Source organism: Lampris incognitus, chromosome 8 (genome assembly GCF_029633865.1).
Source record: "Lampris incognitus isolate fLamInc1 chromosome 8, fLamInc1.hap2, whole genome shotgun sequence".
In the NCBI taxonomy this organism is placed as follows: domain Eukaryota; kingdom Metazoa; phylum Chordata; class Actinopteri; order Lampriformes; family Lampridae; genus Lampris; species Lampris incognitus.
In genome coordinates this window covers 30,197,772-30,215,145 of record NC_079218.1, presented here as the reverse complement: position 1 = coordinate 30,215,145, position 17,374 = coordinate 30,197,772, and the positions used below count along the sequence as shown (strand labels likewise).

At 44.1% G+C, this 17,374-nt stretch overlaps 1 protein-coding gene across 4 annotated transcripts in view; it reads right to left on the bottom strand.

Moving 5' to 3' along the window:
• Positions 1-13,088, bottom strand: part of LOC130116794 (glutamate receptor 1-like) — a 134,023-nt gene extending 120,935 nt beyond the window's left edge. For all 4 annotated transcript variants that reach the window (XM_056284847.1, XM_056284849.1, XM_056284848.1 and 1 more), the window contains exons 1-2: positions 12,995-13,088; positions 12,018-12,152 (exon numbers count right to left, since the gene is read on the bottom strand). In XM_056284847.1, coding sequence (XP_056140822.1) covers positions 12,018-12,152; positions 12,995-13,088 — 229 coding nt within the window. The remainder of the gene's footprint in view (positions 1-12,017; positions 12,153-12,994) is intronic.
• Between the last annotated feature and the right edge of the window lie 4,286 nt (positions 13,089-17,374).

The following is a 17,374-nucleotide window of genomic DNA, read 5'->3' as shown; positions in this document are numbered from 1 at the left end:
GGCTGTAACAACAAAATGTGGGGAAAGTGAAGGGGTGTGAATACTTTCCGGATGCACTGTACACATGGCCTCACCAAATGAATAAAATATGTAAACCCCATCTTACAGACAGAATAAAACTACTGTTATTAACATTAACAAAGTCAAACAGTGTCATAGATGTGAAGCACCACTGTTATTGAGTCCAATCAGGTATGAGAACTTGGTGAATTTGCCTTCTTTCAACTTCTATCGTGTGTCACCAGAGAACTGAAAAAAAAAACACTTCGTGTATTTTTGTATTTTCTATGGATGGGTTGCACATTGAGTGTTCTCTCCATCCAATCCAGGGACCTGACCTCTTTTTATAACCTAACACTGTGAACACTCTTCTCTTTCCAAATATGAATCAATTGCAGCTTTTGCTGAGGAGCAAAGCTCACCAGTGTTACTTCTATTTCCACCAACCGTTAACAATAAAAGAGGGCTGGGCACAGAAACAAAAGCTAGTTCTACTTTGTCAAAGCAGGGAGGAGAAAATGAAATAAATGTAAATGAATAAAAAAATAACGTTGATAACGGAAAGCCCCCATTGATTTCATATTTTCTATGCATATTATCAAAGTATGAATAAAGAAAAATATTTATTTTGAAACCTCATTGCAGAGCAACAACAACTGAGCTTCTCCTTCCACCACATGGCCCCTGCTTTTCACAATGCTATCCACCGTGTGCTATCCTATTTCTTCACCCCTTCGTAGAGACGGACTATCTAATTGTAAGTGAATGAGCAAATTATTTTCCAGGTCCATGAGTCACCTCATATCTAAAAAAAAAAAAAAAATGCTCAGGTTGATGTCTATATAAAGGTGCTATACATGACTTTCTGCTTTCCTAAAGAAAAAATATAATTAGTAAATATCAGCTGGATTGCTGAATGGTACTAATTGAAGTGAATAACACAGAGCAGCTCTACTCACCCAAATTTCTGCATTTAAAAACATATGCGCTGCGCTACCTAAGTTTTCTTTGTTATTGTTTAACACCCTGCGCTCCGCAAACGTTGCAGCAATTGCAGTGAATAATATGTAGTCACAATGTTTGAAAACACGCAGTATATGAATTTGTTTGTCTTTCTTGCTTTTATTTGTTGTTATCTGCATCACTGAACAGTAGGTGTCAGGATTCATGTAGAATTACAGATAAACAGAAGGGTGACAAATGCTTGACCCCTACAGTGGGGGGGGGGGGTCCAGGGGCTCTGTTATGCTGTATGTGTGCGTGTGTGGGGGGGGACATTTTCCTGGCATGGTTTGGGTCCATTTGTCCCTTCAGAGGGAAGGGTCACTGCAAATCAAACAAAGTTATTCTTGATCACCTTTAACCTATGATGAAACATTTCTATCCTGGTGGGAGTGGTCTCTTCCAGGATGACAATGCCCCCAACTACAGGGAACGAGGGGTCACCGAATGGTTTGGTGAGTATGAAAATTATGTAAGTCATATGCTATGGCCTTTACAGTCACCAGATCTCAACCCAACTGAACACATAAGGGAGACTTTGGACTGATGTGCTCTCCACCACCATCATCAAAACACCAAATGAAGGTATATATTTTGGAAGAATGGTGTTCATTCCTCAATCTAGCCATTGAGGATGTAAAAGCCAGTGCATTCTTAGTGCCAGTCTCAATGCTGGATAAATGGGGAGGGTTGCATCAGGAAGGGCATCTGGCGTAAAATCTTTGCCAAATCAAATATGTAGATCATAAATCAGATTTCCATACCGGATCAGTCGAGGCCCGGATTAACAACGACCACCACCGGTAACTGTTGGCCAGTAGGGTGCCGGTGGAAACTATGCTACTGTTGGGCAAAGGAGAAGGAGAGGGGGAAGGCATGTCCAGAGACAGTGGGAGAGGAGGATGGGTAGGAGTGTGGAGGTGAGAGTTGGAACTTTGAATGCTGGCACTATGACTGGTAAAGGGAGAGAGCTGGCTGATATGATGGAAAGAAGACGGGTAGGTATACTGTGTGCAACAGACCAGGTGGAAGGGGACTAAGACCAGGAGCATCAGATGTAGGTTCGAACTCTTCTACCTTGATGCCAATGGGAAGAGAAATGAGGTAGGGGTAATTCTGAAGGAAGAGTAGGTCAAGAGTTTGCTAGAGGTGAAGAGTGTTGGACAGAGTGATGAGTATGAAGCTGGAAATCAAAGGTGTATTGATGAATGTTATCAGCGCATATACCTGGCAAGTTGGGCATGGGATGGAAGAGAAAGAAGAATTCTAAGTTGGATGAAGAGGTGGACAGTGTACCTAAGGGGGAGAGAGTGGTGACTGAAGTGGACTTGAATGGGCATGTTGGTGAAGGGAACAGAGGTGATGAGGAGGTGATGGGTAGGCATGGTGTCAAGGAGAGGAACGTGGAAGGACAGATGGTGGTGGATTTTGCAAAAAGGACGGAAATGGCTGTGGTGAATACATATTTCAAGAAGAGGGAGGGACAAAGGATGATGTATAAGAATGGAGGGAAGTGCACACAGGTGGACTATATTGAAAAAGGAAGACTGTTGTGTGGAGTTCAGGCAGGAGTTAAGACAGGCACTGGGTGGTAGTTAAGAGTTGCCAGATGGCTGGACAACCACTGCAGAAATAGTGAGGGAGACAGCTAGGAAGGTACTTGGTGTGCCATCAGGACAGAGAAAGGAAGACAAGGAGACTTGGCGGTGAAATGAGGAAGTACAGCAAAGTATACAGAGGAAGAGTTGGCAAAGAAGAAGTGGGATAGTCAGAGAGATGAAGAAAGTAGACAGGAGTACAAGGAGATGCAGTGTAAAGCAAAGAGAGAGGTAGCAACGGCAAAGGAAAAGGCGTATGGTGAGTTGTATGAGAGGTTAAACACTAAGGGAGGAGAAAAGGACTTGTACCGATTGGATAGAGAGAGGGACCGAGCTGGGAAGGATGTGCAGCAGGTTAGGGTGATCAAGGATAGAGATGGGAATGTGCTGATAAGTGAGGAGAGTGTGTTGAGAAGGTGGAAGGAGTACTTTGAGGGGCTGATGAATGAAGAAAATGAGAGAGAGCGAGAGAGAGAGAGCGAGAGAGAGAGAGAAAAGGTTGGATGATGTGGGGATAGTGAATCAAGAAGTGCGGTGGATTCGCAAGGAGGAAGTGAGGGCAACTATGAAAAAGATGAGTGGAAAGGTAGTTGGTCCTGATGACATACCTATGGAGGCATGGAGATGTTTAAGAGAGATGGCATTGGAGTTTTTAACTAGATTGTTTAACACAATGTTGGAAAGTACGAGGATGCCTAAGGAGTGGAGAAGAAGCATACTGGTACGGATTTTCAAGATCAAGGGCGATGTGCAGAACTGTAGCAACTACAGAGGTATAAAGTTGACCAGCCACAGTATGAAGATATGGGAAAGAGTCATAGAAGCTAGGTTAACAGGAGAGGTGATGATTAGCGAGCAGCAGTATGGTTTCATGCCATGAAAGAGCACTACAGATGCGATGTTTACTTTAAGAATGTTGATGGAGAAGTATAGAGAAGGCCAGAAGGAGTTACATTGTGTCTTTGTGGATTTAGAGAATGCATATGACAAGGTGCCAAGAGAGGAGGTGTGGTATTGTATGAGGAAGTCGGGAGTTGCAGAGAAGTATGTACGTAGGAGTGGTGCAGGATATGTATGAGGGAAGTGTAACAGTGATGAGGTGTGTGGTTGGAATGACAGATGGGTTCAAGGTGGCGGTGGGATTACATCAAGGATCAGCTCTGAGCCATTTCTTGTTTGCAATGGTGATGGACAGGTTGACGGACGAGATCAGGCAGGAGTCTCCGTGGACTATGATGTTTGTGGATGACATTGTGATGTATAGCAAGAGTAGGGTCCAGATTGAGGAGAGCCTGGAGAGGTGGAGGTATGCACTGTAGAGAAGAGGAATGAAAGTCAGTAGGAGCAAGACGGAATACATATGCATGAATGATAGGAAGGACAGTAGAATGGTGAGGATGCAAGTAGAAGTGACGAAACGTATGAGTTTAAATACTTGGGGTCAACTGTCCAAAATAACGGGGAGTGCAGGAGAGAGGTGAAGAAGAGAGTGCAGGCAGGGTGGAGTGGGTGGAGAAGACTGTCAGGAGTGATTTTCGACAGAAGGGTACCAGCAGGAGTTAAAAGAAAGGTTTACAAGATGGTTGTGAGACCAACCATGTTATGTGGTTTGGAGACAGTGGCACTGACGACAAGATGGGAGGTGGAGCTGGAGGTGGCAGAGTTGAAGATGCTAAGATTTTCATTAGGAGTGACGAAGAAGAACAGGATTAGGAATGAGTATATTAGAAGGACAGCTCAGGTTGGACGTGTTGGAGACAAATCAAGAGAGGCAAGATTGAGATGACTTTGACATGTGTGGAGGAGAGATGCTGGGTATATTGGGAGATGGATGCTGAATATGGAGCTGCCAGGGAAGAGGAAACGAGGAAGGCCAAAGAGGAGGTTTATGGACGTGGTGAGAGGGGACATGCAGGTGGCTGGTGTGACAGAGGAAGATGCAGAGGACAGGAATAAATGGAAACGGATGATCCGCTGTGGCGACCCTAACGGGAGCAGCCGGAAGTAGTAGTAGGTGTTCATCGCTCCAGTAAAGTTCAGAGACCTGTAGAATCTATGAGAAGGAGCACTGAAGCTGTTCTGGAGGCTCCTGGTGGACCAACACCTTACTAAGACACTTTATGTTGGTTTTTACTTTCATTTGTCACCCATCTTTACCTTTACTGCATTGCTTACTAAAGTTTAATTTACTTTAAACTACCCATACCTTATGTTTGCTACACCAGCATGCTATTACAATAATTAAAAAATGACATTAGAAATAGGTAATAGGTCTTAGGCAATAGGTATGAGGTGCCAAACACTGTCAGTTCCCATCATCTCTATTAAGAATGTCATCAAGTGTATAGATGCTTTTTTTTAAACTGTCCCTGACAGTCTGGAAAAAAATTCTCCAATGTAATGGGCATAAATAATAAAAAAACATTAAAAAAGAGAAAACATGGAAAATTAGACCTGGGATAGCAATCCATACAACCAGATAACTATGTATTTTGGGGATTATAAATTATGACTAATCATATTGCTGAAAACTGGAGATATTCACTAAAACATAAAATGTCAATTACTTTGAATAATGTAGCATTGAACAAAATAATTATGCGTTTCTTTGTGAGATGACATCATCATACTTATTTATATAGCCCTAAGTTTCATTTAAACAACCTGACGAATGACCATTAATTTTGAATATACTGGGTAAACTGATTATTTATAGAAATTGGCCGAGAATTTTGAAAAAGCTTTGCAGACGTCCATAAGTCAAAAACCTACAGCCACGATTCACCGCTCTGCTGATCAGAGCACGAACTGCCTTAAACAGGACGTGACGTCACTGCATGTGCTCTCCAGTCCAGCGCAATGTCAAAGTGAATGGGTGCTACGTTGGATTTTCTAGCTTTGTTACAAATGGAATTATTATGCTTAAAATAAGTGCTTTTATATTAATATAGTATATAATAATATAGAATTAGCAAGCAGTTACTTGTTAATTCTCAATATTATTTTTACAGAAAACTTTTCATTTAAAATTACTACCACTGCGTAATTTGTGCATGCCTCTCAGTATTGAAGCATCAGCCCACCGGCACCCAAGTTAATTTTATATGCAATGGTAAAAGCCCCCCAAAAAGCCCCCCCCCCAAAAAAAACCCAGAAACAGCAGAATTTTGCTAATTCCCCACAAAACATTTAATTGGCTTGTTTCTCCATTGGAAATTGATCTAACAGCTATTTCTATCTGTTGCAGTGCAACTGGAATTAAACATCCTCTGGACACGAATAGCGGGAAATGCAGAGATCAGAATCAGTGTCTGAGCATTTAAGGTGTGTGTGTGTGTGTGTGTGTGTGTGTGTGTGTGTGTGTGTGTGTGTGTGTGTGTGTGTGTGTGTGTGTGTGTGTGTGTGTGTTTCAGAAGTACTCGAAAGGGGTCGATCGACATTTATTTTTCAGGGCCGATGATACTGATTAGTGATCAAGGGGACCGATAACCGATATTTGGAACCGATATTCATTTGCAGTAAAAATTAAAATCTTTGCGTCAAAATTTTGAATAACACAAACTCCAACACAAAACTTTTTTTGAAATGCCTTTAAGCATATGTTTAATTAAAAGATAACTTTTCAGCATTATCTTAAATCAACAAATGAACTTGTTGAAGTTTGCTATTGTATTCAAGTTAGCTCTACGAGACACATCATCATATGCTATTATGACCATTGGCTACCTATAACATGTAAAACACCAACTCATACGGGCGAGTAATGCTCACAATATGGTCGCTACAATAAGTTCCTGTTGCACTGGCACCAATGTTACTTGAAGATCCAGCTAAATTCTATTACCTCATTATAGTTAACTGTATATCACTGCAACAAAGTGCATTATTCGGGCATTTTCAGTGGTGTAAAGGGAAGCTGAGTATGCTTGTCATCATAGAAATAGATCAAAAGATTGTGGTGTTTTTGCAACTTCAGCATAGAGGATTGTGATGTTTATTGCAACTTCGGCAATATCTGATGCCTTACCTTTGAAATACAGCTCTGCTCGCTCACAGGAGCTGTTCCAGTCTACATATGCTCTCCTCTGTGCCCGTCTATGGCACACTAGCGTGCAGTGTTGATAGGCTATTACTCGTGACAAGTACCTAATCAGACAATGGTGTGGGTGGGACATTGCTCGAGACCCCAGAATGGTGACTACAGACAGAGAAAAGCGGCTGCATCAGAGCCAAAGTAGCACATTCTTAAATTAATTTATTTTATCAGCTATCGGAGAAAATAAATAACAATTGCAATAATGGTAAAAATGCTGAATATCGGATACCTTATTACAGTCAGTAATTAAAAATTCTGGCTGCCAGTTGAATTTCAGCTGTCACACATTCACTTGGACAGACAGACTTGGCAGTGTTTTGCATCAAAATGTTTATCACACGATTGCAATTGCTCCTGAGTAGCAGCACAGCCATTGCTCAGTCAATCTCCTGCCCCAGACAGAGGCAGAACCTGCCCCTCCCCCCACTACCTTGACCCTTTTTTGTTTTTATTGCATATTTAAATGTATGATATGCACAAGTGTAACATTTTCCAAAAATATCTTCATAAAACGTTTCAAAGAATCTAAATGATTTGTTGAAATCTTTTCAAATAATACCAAAGAATATGAACGGTCTACATTCCCAAGTCTATCCTGGTAGGCTATTCCAATTTTCTTCTGCAGAAATTTCATCAGAGTACAAAAATAAGGTTCAAACTGGTAGGTATGAATGACAAATTTGCTCTCTGGTTCACGTTTTACATCCTCAAAGTGACAATAATTGTAAGAAAGTTGTAAATCTCCAGTGTCAGACTGGGATATGCTCAGATCACCTTATTGTTTCAGGTAAGATTTCCATGGAGTGACATCTCATTCGGTCAGAGGGATTTCTGTGCTGTGTCTGAGCCATTTCCTGTGTGAGGTGGTAAATAGGCCATGGATGGCAGTAGAGACAGTGCACTACACGAAGCCATGTTTTTGAGAGCACATGGAGGAAATGGTTCGGGAACTGGAAAATTTATCAGTTTTTAGGCCCAGTTGAGCAGAAAACAAGATAGTACATTGTTAGCTACTCTACTAGCGATAGGTATTACAGTTGAATGGCCATTTTTTTCCTCCAACTGAGAAGGCTTGAACCAGCCAAGGTTTGTTCAACCTTTTTGGGACATTTTCTTTTTTGCTTTTTATCTCCCCAACTGTGCTTGACCAATTACCCCACTCTTCTGAGTTGTCCTGGTCGCTGCTGCACCCCCTCTGCCGAGCCGGGGAGAGCTGCAGACTACCACATGCCTCCTCCGATACATGTGGAGTCACCAGCCGCTTCTTTTCACCTGACAGTGAAGAGTTTCGCCAGGGGGATGTAGCGCATGGGAGGAGCATGCTATTCCCCCCAGTCCCCCCCCCCAAACAGGCGTCCCGACCAACCGGAGGAGGCGCTAGCGCAGCGACTAGGAAACATACCCACATCCGGCTTCCCACTCGCAGACACGGCCAATGTTGTCTGTAGGGATGCCCAACCAAGCCGGAGGTAACACAGGGATTCGAACCGACGGTCCCCGTGTTGGTAGGCAACGGAATAGACAGCTATGCTACCTCTGGGGGGGCGGGGGGCAACATTTTCTTTGGATTCATCTACCTCAGGGGACTTTGTTTGATTCACGTCCAGACCACCGGGATCTTTTTTTTTTCCTCCGGTTCAGATGGATAATTTCTTTTGGATTAATGTTGGACTTTACATTGGACATTTGGACTTTTATTGGACATTTGGATTATTCATCTTTGGTTTGGAACATTCAACTATCAGTAAAGAAGCCGTTTGAAAACCTTTTCTGTTTAACAGGGAAAGATTGGGAGTCAAAGTATAACAGCTCTGGTTAGCAGCCCTTCCATGCAGTTTATTTACACTGATTTCTCTCAGTTGTTACTGGATTATAGGACCCTCCTCTTTATTGCTATACTGGTGTAAAACACAGTTTTAAACAACCATTATAGCCTTTCTCCTCGGGTCCTAATTTACTGGGTTTATTGGACTGTATCACTTACATAATATTCTGTGATGGAAAATCGGGATGGGAAGCGGGCAATCATGATGTACGGTTTCCCCCGGAAAAGAGAAACAGAAATTTTCTCCTTCAAAGCGGCCATGTAATGCAGTCTCTTTTTTGTTGAGTTTATTAACAGCGCAATCACTTCTATCATTCTCCGGGACATACCAACAGTTCAATTAGCTCAAAAGTGTAAAAAAGGGAGAAAAAAAGGATGTTCCTAAACAATGTCCAAACCTTAAATGACTTTGCGCTCTCTTGTCATTTTGTTATCGTCCAATATAATTATACCTATATAATATGGCCAAATATCACAAGTTATAACTGATAGTTTCCTTTTCTTCATAAAGAATAGACCTTCAGTATACTGAAGGATACTTATAAGATGGGGATTATTTGAATAGGTCACTAATGACGGCTAAACAAAGAGGAAATTTGAGATCATTTGACTCACAAACACACACCGGTGACCAGTTGAGTGTGAAGATGATGGCATGAGCAATTAATATTGCTCTCCTTCTGTCAGGTAAGTTTAAAGCAACACTTTGCAGGTTTGGCAAATTAGTGGCACTTGTTTTCTTCAAGTAGTACTTCTTTGATACTTTCAGTATATATTTCAAAGCTGCTGTGGCATACAATAACAGAGGCATGATGCTAAAATGTCTTCTTTTTTGTTTACCACCCTGTATGAACTTATTCAAAATGACTGAAGATGCAAGATTGGCACCTGTCCTTCTGCAGTGTGCAAGAGCCCTCTGTGTTTTTCAATGACAATATTACGAGACCATGTGTGATATGCAAAAATGCCAGGCTCGAAGCAAAACTATATGATGTATTGGATTCCCAGTACATGCAATTCAGTCAGTATAAACTTATAATAACTCAAGTTAAAACATGGTGGTAGACAAAAAGTAGATATTTAAGCAGCAAGCCTTTGTTTACTGTATACCCCTGCAGAGGTATTGCTCTCACCCAACAAGACACAACATCAAACTTGCACGGTGTAGTTTTAATAGTTGCTTACTGCGAATGTGGTATTGAAAATTTATTAATTTTTAGTGTGGTAGCCTATGGAGTAAACTAACTTTGTTATAGTCTGTAATGGTCCCATCACCTGACAGAATATCTATAATGTAGTTAGCTAAGCTATTCTAGCCAAAATTAGTCGAATATTAAGTTATTTTTTCACTTTAGTACAATCTACCTCCAGTTACATTCAAATTTAGTGCCAGGCCACCTACTGGGGTCACTAAGTTCAATGGTGGGACACATCTCCCCGAGACGGTTGTCAGCCAAGGTTCAGAAACCTTTTGAAGGACTAGTTCTCATAAGCATGCTTTCCCACAGTACTACAAAAATTGTGAAAATTTTGTAAATTACAAGTATGTGACAGATGTCATTTCAGCCCACGCTGAAACTACAATCAACACAAGCAATATGGAGGACATCGAGGTTGACGTCTGGATAAATGCTCAGTAGGGCTTGCACCCCTTGGTTGGACCATTTGTCAATTTTGCACATCTGATTTTCCACAAGCGACTCATTTTTAAGCATTAATGTTGTCAACCAGTGCTGTTTGTTGCACAAACTCCTCCCCTATATTTCCTTGGGCTGTAGAAGAGTAACTACATAGGATCTAAAATCAGCCACACTTCCCAAAAAAAAAACGCATAAAAGTTCATAGTTACGGAAAAGGTTCCTGCTGTGGAGATTAGGCTAATGACAGCCCACCAAGGCGGAGGCAAAATCCGGAATGAAACATGAACCTCAGTGTTGGGACTTGACTTGACATAGCATGTCAGTGCACTGTGGCCCCTAGGCACCCTTATACAATAATTTGGTGGCTAGCTGCGGTTATTCAGCTGTGATTGTCAGGGGAAAAGGGCACTAGCAGGCAACAGCCAAGTGGGGTCTGGCAGCAGACTGAGGACACCTCCAACTCCTCCCCATGTCCTCCAACACCTCCCCACCACCCAAACCTTCATACTCACCACCCTACCCTAATGCCGGGATCAGACTACACGATGTTTTTGTCTTTGACGATGGTCATCATATCAGATTAGGCAATCATAGTGCAATAAATTCTTGCTGTGTCTTAGCCGGGAGACTGGCAACACCACAATTATGACCCCGACCAATCATCGTATGCTGCCTTTCACGATCTTGCGAGTTCACAGGTCGTCGGGGAGGATGGTCCAGAAATTGTCCATCATGGTGACAGAACCGCTATGTACGATGCTGGCGGTCTTATGTTGCGAAAAAAAAAGAAAAAACGATTGTGGACGCTGTTGCGGCTAGTGCTACTGGGGAATGATAACCTAGCATAGTTTAACCAGCTACTCACCGGGTTGCTGAAGAGTCTCCGCTATTTCTTGCCAACATTTATCTTTTTTGACTCTGTCATGGTCCTCCCTCGAGGAAACGTCAAAGAGGCCTGCAGGGGCATTTTTGCCACTGCTCAACAAACTTTTATTCGGTTTTGTTGTGCGACCTGAAGCAGCAACAGCAGCATCCCTTTTTCTCTTTTCAGTGTTTACATATGTGCACCAGAGAACACTCTGTCATCCTATTGGTCAATGTCAAGGAACACGCTTTACGAGTTGTCAGACTAGGCAGGAAAATACAAAAAAATCTGACATGCTAGACTTTTCGTTGGGGTGTCATGGGACGTCCCAGACGCCACATCGCTGTTCTTCGATTATGTCACACTTCTCAAGGTAAAGATGCCCTTTCGTCGTTCACGACGTTCATAATCGGGCCCAATGTTGGAAACTCAGCGATGACAAAATCGTGTCAAACTCGGGCTGAATTCTTGTAGTCTGATCCCAGCATAACCCTAACCTAATCCCGACGACTGAAAGTGGGAGGAGGTGGGGGTGGTAGGAGTTGGAGGTGTCCTCACTCCACCGCCAGACTCTCTTGCAACAGCCTGAAAAAGAGCAAAATCAGTTAAGTTGCCTGTTGCTTATGTCGTAAACCCAATATCTCCAATGTCCTTTTCGGAGATTAAAGAAAAACAGTTTTTCCCAGCCAACTGCCAAACACTGATCGATTTTTACCTCTCTGGTTAAATCTACTCTTCCAGCCACTTTTCACAATTAACCTGTCGTCATTTTGAGATCCATATTCATATTTTGGCTGGTTAAACAGGGGAAATTGGCTCATTTTGGACAACACAAAAGTCTTTTAGCTTCAATGTCTGAATTTTATTAAATGCAAAAATGATACGTATCACGCATAGCAGTCCAACTCCGTGGGCTAAATTTGAATTAGCCACCCCCCCCCCCGAAAAAAGACTGTACTGCGGGATTGGCGGGAAGATCAAAGAGACTTACAGGCATACGTCATAGCGAAGCTGCTGCTCGTGTCCACCATGTCCACCTGTGGCACAAGCTTGGGGATGTCCTGGTGGCGCGCGAGGGCGAACCGGAACACCTCATACTCGTGAGATCCGGTCGGGAACAGGCCGCCTGTCAGAGCAACACACACGCACGCACACACACGCACGCATGGACACACACACACACACACAGCGGTTGGTGCTGAGGAAGGAACCACGGGCTGCGATGGGATTATGAATACAATCAGCAAAAGGCACCGATGCTTTTGATGTGTTTTAAAAAAAAACTTTGAAGTCAGAATGACGTTGAAACATGGCTTGGTTTCTCAAGTCAGTGTTGAGATTTTGGGGCCCACGTTTCGTATTATGCGATAGCGTTATTGTCCAACGCTGTCTGTGAGATGTGGCGGTTTTGTGGTCAGGGGTTTGTGTGTGGGGGTAAACAGTGGGGGAGTTGCGTGTGTGGATCGTCAGACGATACATTGTATCTTGATGCAAGAGGCAGTTCAACTTATGCGCAGTCAAACGCCCTGTTTACGCGGCGGCGGCGGGGTGGGGGGTGCATGCTGGGGATCTATTAAAAAGTGCGGTTAAATGACACTGTTTTTGATAAATCAGATCGTAACCCGAATCTACTAATGTACGTGAACGTGATCGGCGATCATGTGCGCGGCGCCAGCGTTATGTTGTACCGCGTACCCATGTCTGACTAAGACCCGCTTTGTTCAATCGTTGCGGTGTAAATCACTGGAAAACATCAATCCGGTGCGCGGGGCTCTCTCTCTCTCCCTGTCTCTCTCTCTCTCGCTCTGATTCATGGTAATAGTGAGAGCCTCGTTCAAGTTTGAAACGTGAATAGGCTACACGACGCGAGTGCTGTAATCCATTCTTTTATTGTAAATCTCCCACAAATAAATACCCATGCCTCCTTAGGGGTCGGTGCCTCCCTGCGGTATACAGCAAAACACTCACCTATGTTGATGTTACTTGGGAAACTTGTGCCGCAGCAGAAGCCGACCACGCAACTCAAAAACAACACTGGATGACAGGAGAAGCTTGGTGGCATATTTCCTTTTGTCGCGGGAGACGATAATTAAAGCAGTAATCCCATGTACGGCGGTCCGGTACGGGTCCCCACCAGTAGCTCACACCCCTACTGCTGTCATCTACCATCCGCTTGTTAATAGTTGTCGCACTTGCTGGGTTTTTTTCTCTCTCTATCGCCACCAAACATCCATAGTTGTAACATACCAGCCCCCAAAAAAACGCAACTGCTACTACCCGCCTCCCTCCCCTCTCTCTCTCCCGGGGTGAGAGACGAGCCACAAGGGGACTGAGAGAGGCTTACTACCGATCACTGTTCAAAAAAAAGAAAACACACACACACCATGCGCTTCATTCACGTTCCACTTCGTTTTAGATGCCGGGAGACGAGAGATACCGCACAAAATGTGGAGGCAACCTGAGAGTCACCAAAGAAAGCAGATTGGTAGAGGAGAGAGAGAGAGAGAGAGAGAGAGAGAGAGAGAGAGAGAGAGAGAGAGAGAGAGAGAGAGAGAGAGAGAGAGAGAGAGAGAGAGAGAGAGAGAGAGAGAGAGAGAGAGAGAGAAGGCGGGGGTTACATGAGACGGGAGATGCCTACGAGGAGGCGCAAAGGGACCGAGAAACGGAGAGGGAGAAAGGGGGGAAAGAAAATGCGAGGGAGGGAGAGATGGCTTTGCTTCAGTGTTTGTGCGGAATCGGAGGTCGTCGCCGTTGCCTCGCCTGTCTGTCTGTCTGTCTGTCTGCCTGTCTGTCTGTCTGTCTGTGGAAGGGGAGCTGCTCAGGCTGACATGCAGACAGATGTGGGCCGCGAACAGGCTGCTGCATGCAGCATTGTCGTGTTTGTTTGATTTGTTTTATAAATGTATTTTCCCCCTCAAGTTGGAAAAGTAAAAATCCTACTTGGACGGGGAAAATGGCAACCCCCCCCCCCCCCCAGTGTATATGCTGATACCGTCTCAAATGTCTTTAATGGGACGCGACAACGGAGGTCAAACATTACGCATAAACGTCCAAACCGGCTCGTGTGGGTATTTACGGTGTTTAATTCGATCTCTTGAAAAACAAAATTCTGTGTTTCCACTGATGTGTTATTCTTTATCCCTCGTGCGTAAAATGATAGGATAGGCTAGAATGTGACTGACACATCAGGATTTTTTTTTAAACATGCGCTGTCGGCAGGCTTGGCACACAACACGGGATTTGCATGCCAATGTGTCCTCGACAGAGTTAATCTGCAAGGGGGGTCCAGGTTCTCCACCTGCAAAGGCAACCTTTATTAGCAAGACCCGCTTACCAGTCACTCCGTCCTTTGGATGATCTGTGGGATAATAAGAACAGCAGGGGTTTTTTGTTTTGTTTATAGACGCCACCGGCCCCCCTCTTCAGCATATTGGACAACCACCAAAAATGAAACAAGGACACTTAGAAACGAAAAAAAATGACAACGACCATGACCCTGGGTCTATCATACGCGTCTCGGGACTGGGAGAGAGGCGCAGCAGCAGGACCTACGCAGGAGTGCAGCTGGCCGAAAAATGCCACACATCTGGATTATCCACGTGCTTGGTTACTTGTTTGCTCGAAAGACACGGAAACGAGTAACGTACTTTGATAAATGGCACTGAAGTTCATCTCAAGTGAGAACTATTTCTTACTTATAGCCCGCCTTAAGCATACAGCAGGCTAGGGCCTTTCTTCTCGCAATGGAAACATGCAGGACAACAGTGAGTGATTCCAGTAGGCCTGCGGCTATAGTCGCAGTTATACGCATAGGAGTTAAGCATCGGTTAGCATTAATAAACGTGGTAGTAACTATTGGCAGAGGTAAAACCGGTGCAGGTAGTAGCTGCTGCTGCTGTGTCGATGGGTAGCATTACTAACAGTAACAGCAGCAACAGCTCGTTTCGCTGCTGTATCACTCAGTACCTCTGTTGTACCAGCGGAGGGAAAGAGAGAGCCAAGGTTAACGTAAGACGGCCAACCATTTCTCCATCGTCTCTGCCAGGCTGGCATGCTGCTCAGCAACGCAGGAGCCCTCCCTGGCTCCACTAAGCCACAGTAATTAGCCTGCCGTGAAATTCGCTGATCTGGCAGAAACCTGACACACACACGCGCGCGCGCACACGCGCGCGCAAGACGTCTCGGTTTATCTGTGCTGGCACACGAGCAGAGATCAAACGCTCTAATCCGCAGGCGGCGTGCCGGAATGCGGGCGCTGTCCGCGTGCAGCCGAGTAGCCCGTTGCGTGCGATCTCTCCGATCCGATTCCGCCGTGATTACCGTCGCCTTCACAGCAGCATCAGTCTAGAGCAGTGGTTCTCAACCCTTTTGGGGTCCTGGACCCCCTGCGTACTTTTGATCTACCCTGAGGACCCCTCCACCTGATCTTGGGGGAGGGGGTTTGCAATTTGTAGAAACAGTAGAAACTGAATTTTAAATTGCATTATAGCATTTATTCACTCTTTGGGGCAAAAATAAGAGCTTTCAGTTGTAACTTAGATATAGTTAACAAAACAGAATTCTTATGCAGTAACTTTCAGATATATGTAACAAAACAGAATATGTATTCAGTAACTTTCAGATATATGTAACAACAGAATTTTTATGCAGTAACTTTTAACAATGCAAATGGGAGCGAGATCTCTTATTAAAATACAATAAATTACACTTGTGAAACAGATGTAATTAGAGAAAAAAGTCCTGTCACCCTCTATAGTTTAGGTAGATAAAGGTCTCAGTCACATTTGAGTAAAATAATCCTATTTCTATAAATGTCACAGGATCTTTTTTTAAAGATATTTTATTTTCACGGACCCCTTGCAATTACACCACGGACCACTAGGGGTCCGCAGACCCCCGGTTGAGAAACACTGGTCTAGAGGGACACATTAGGGAGTTGAGGATGAAGATAGCCATGTTCTGTACATTTAACTATTGATGATCATATTGTAACATGCATGGATAAGAAGACACGCTGGCCGCTGGCTCGCGGGTCGGACCCTTTAGTCGACTGGTTAACATTGTCGCTTGCGGAGTGGGAGACACGAGTTCGCGCCCCGGTTGCGACGGTCTCCCGGACTGCCCCCCGAATTCGCTACATTGGTGTCAGAAGTGGGATGGAGCGACCGTAAGGCCATCGGAAGCGTATGCGCCCTGAGGCGTGAAGGAGCTGATATGCTTAAGCGCGGGGACGCTTCTCGAAGGAGGGGGGTAGTGTAACGTGCATGGATAAGAAGACACGCTTGCCGCTGGCACGCAGGTCTGACCCTTTAGTCGAGCGGTTAGCGATGCCTCCTGCGGTGCGGGCGATACGGGTTCGCTTCCCGGCGGCAGTTGCTGTGGTTGCGTTGTCCCCCGAATTCGCTACAGTATCATTCACAGCTGGAAACCAATTAGGCCGACGTACAGCACGCAAAGCTGTATGGAGCTCGTCAAGACACCCTATCATAAAACCTTTGGGTTGCTGGCGACGAAGCCATTCAACATAGTTTTGTTAAAAAAAAAAAATTTTAATTGGGAGAAATTCTGGATTCTCTTGATTTCCTCCAATTGCCTGCCTGAGTGCAGCGACAGTTATAGAGAGAAGCTTCCCAAAAGGTGGAGGGGATTATTTATAGCTCAAAGGCACTTCAGCAGTTCAGAAGCTCACAGGGACCGGATCTCACTGTAGTTGAAGAGAAATCTGCCTCCTCACTCACCTAGCCTAAAGTAGCCGCGCTGCAAATATGCATTCAGGGCGTTTACATAAACTTTGCCATCGGCGTCGCCAGGTCATTTTACCGGGGCTTAAGCCCCCGGACGTTTTGAGTTTAGCCCGAATGTTATTCTAAATGTAAGCCTCTCTGAAGCCCGACAAAAAAAAAAACGTAATGCGTGTGAATGTCTGATAGACTTCGTGACATCGTAACAGCCTGTCAAAATAAGTGCGGGTCTCTAAACTAACTCGTGTGTGTGTGTGTGTGTGTGTGTGTGTGTGTGTGTGTGTGTGTGTGTGTGTGTGTGTGTGTGTGTGTGTGTGTGTGTGTGTGTGTAAGAAAATGTTATATTCCAATAAACATAAATACATTTAACTTTTTTTTTCTCTAGTCTGGTACTGTAGCATGTCAATAAATGTTTAGCTTCTACTCAATACTAATACTAATTACTAACAACTACTAATATTTTTAACATTACAATTCATAATTAATCTGGAGAGTAAACAACAGTTTGAGGTACACATATCAATTTGACAAATTGCACTTGGGTATCTGGCTAGCGTAGTGGTTTATTCCGTTGCCTACCAACACGGGGATCGCCGGTTCGAATCCT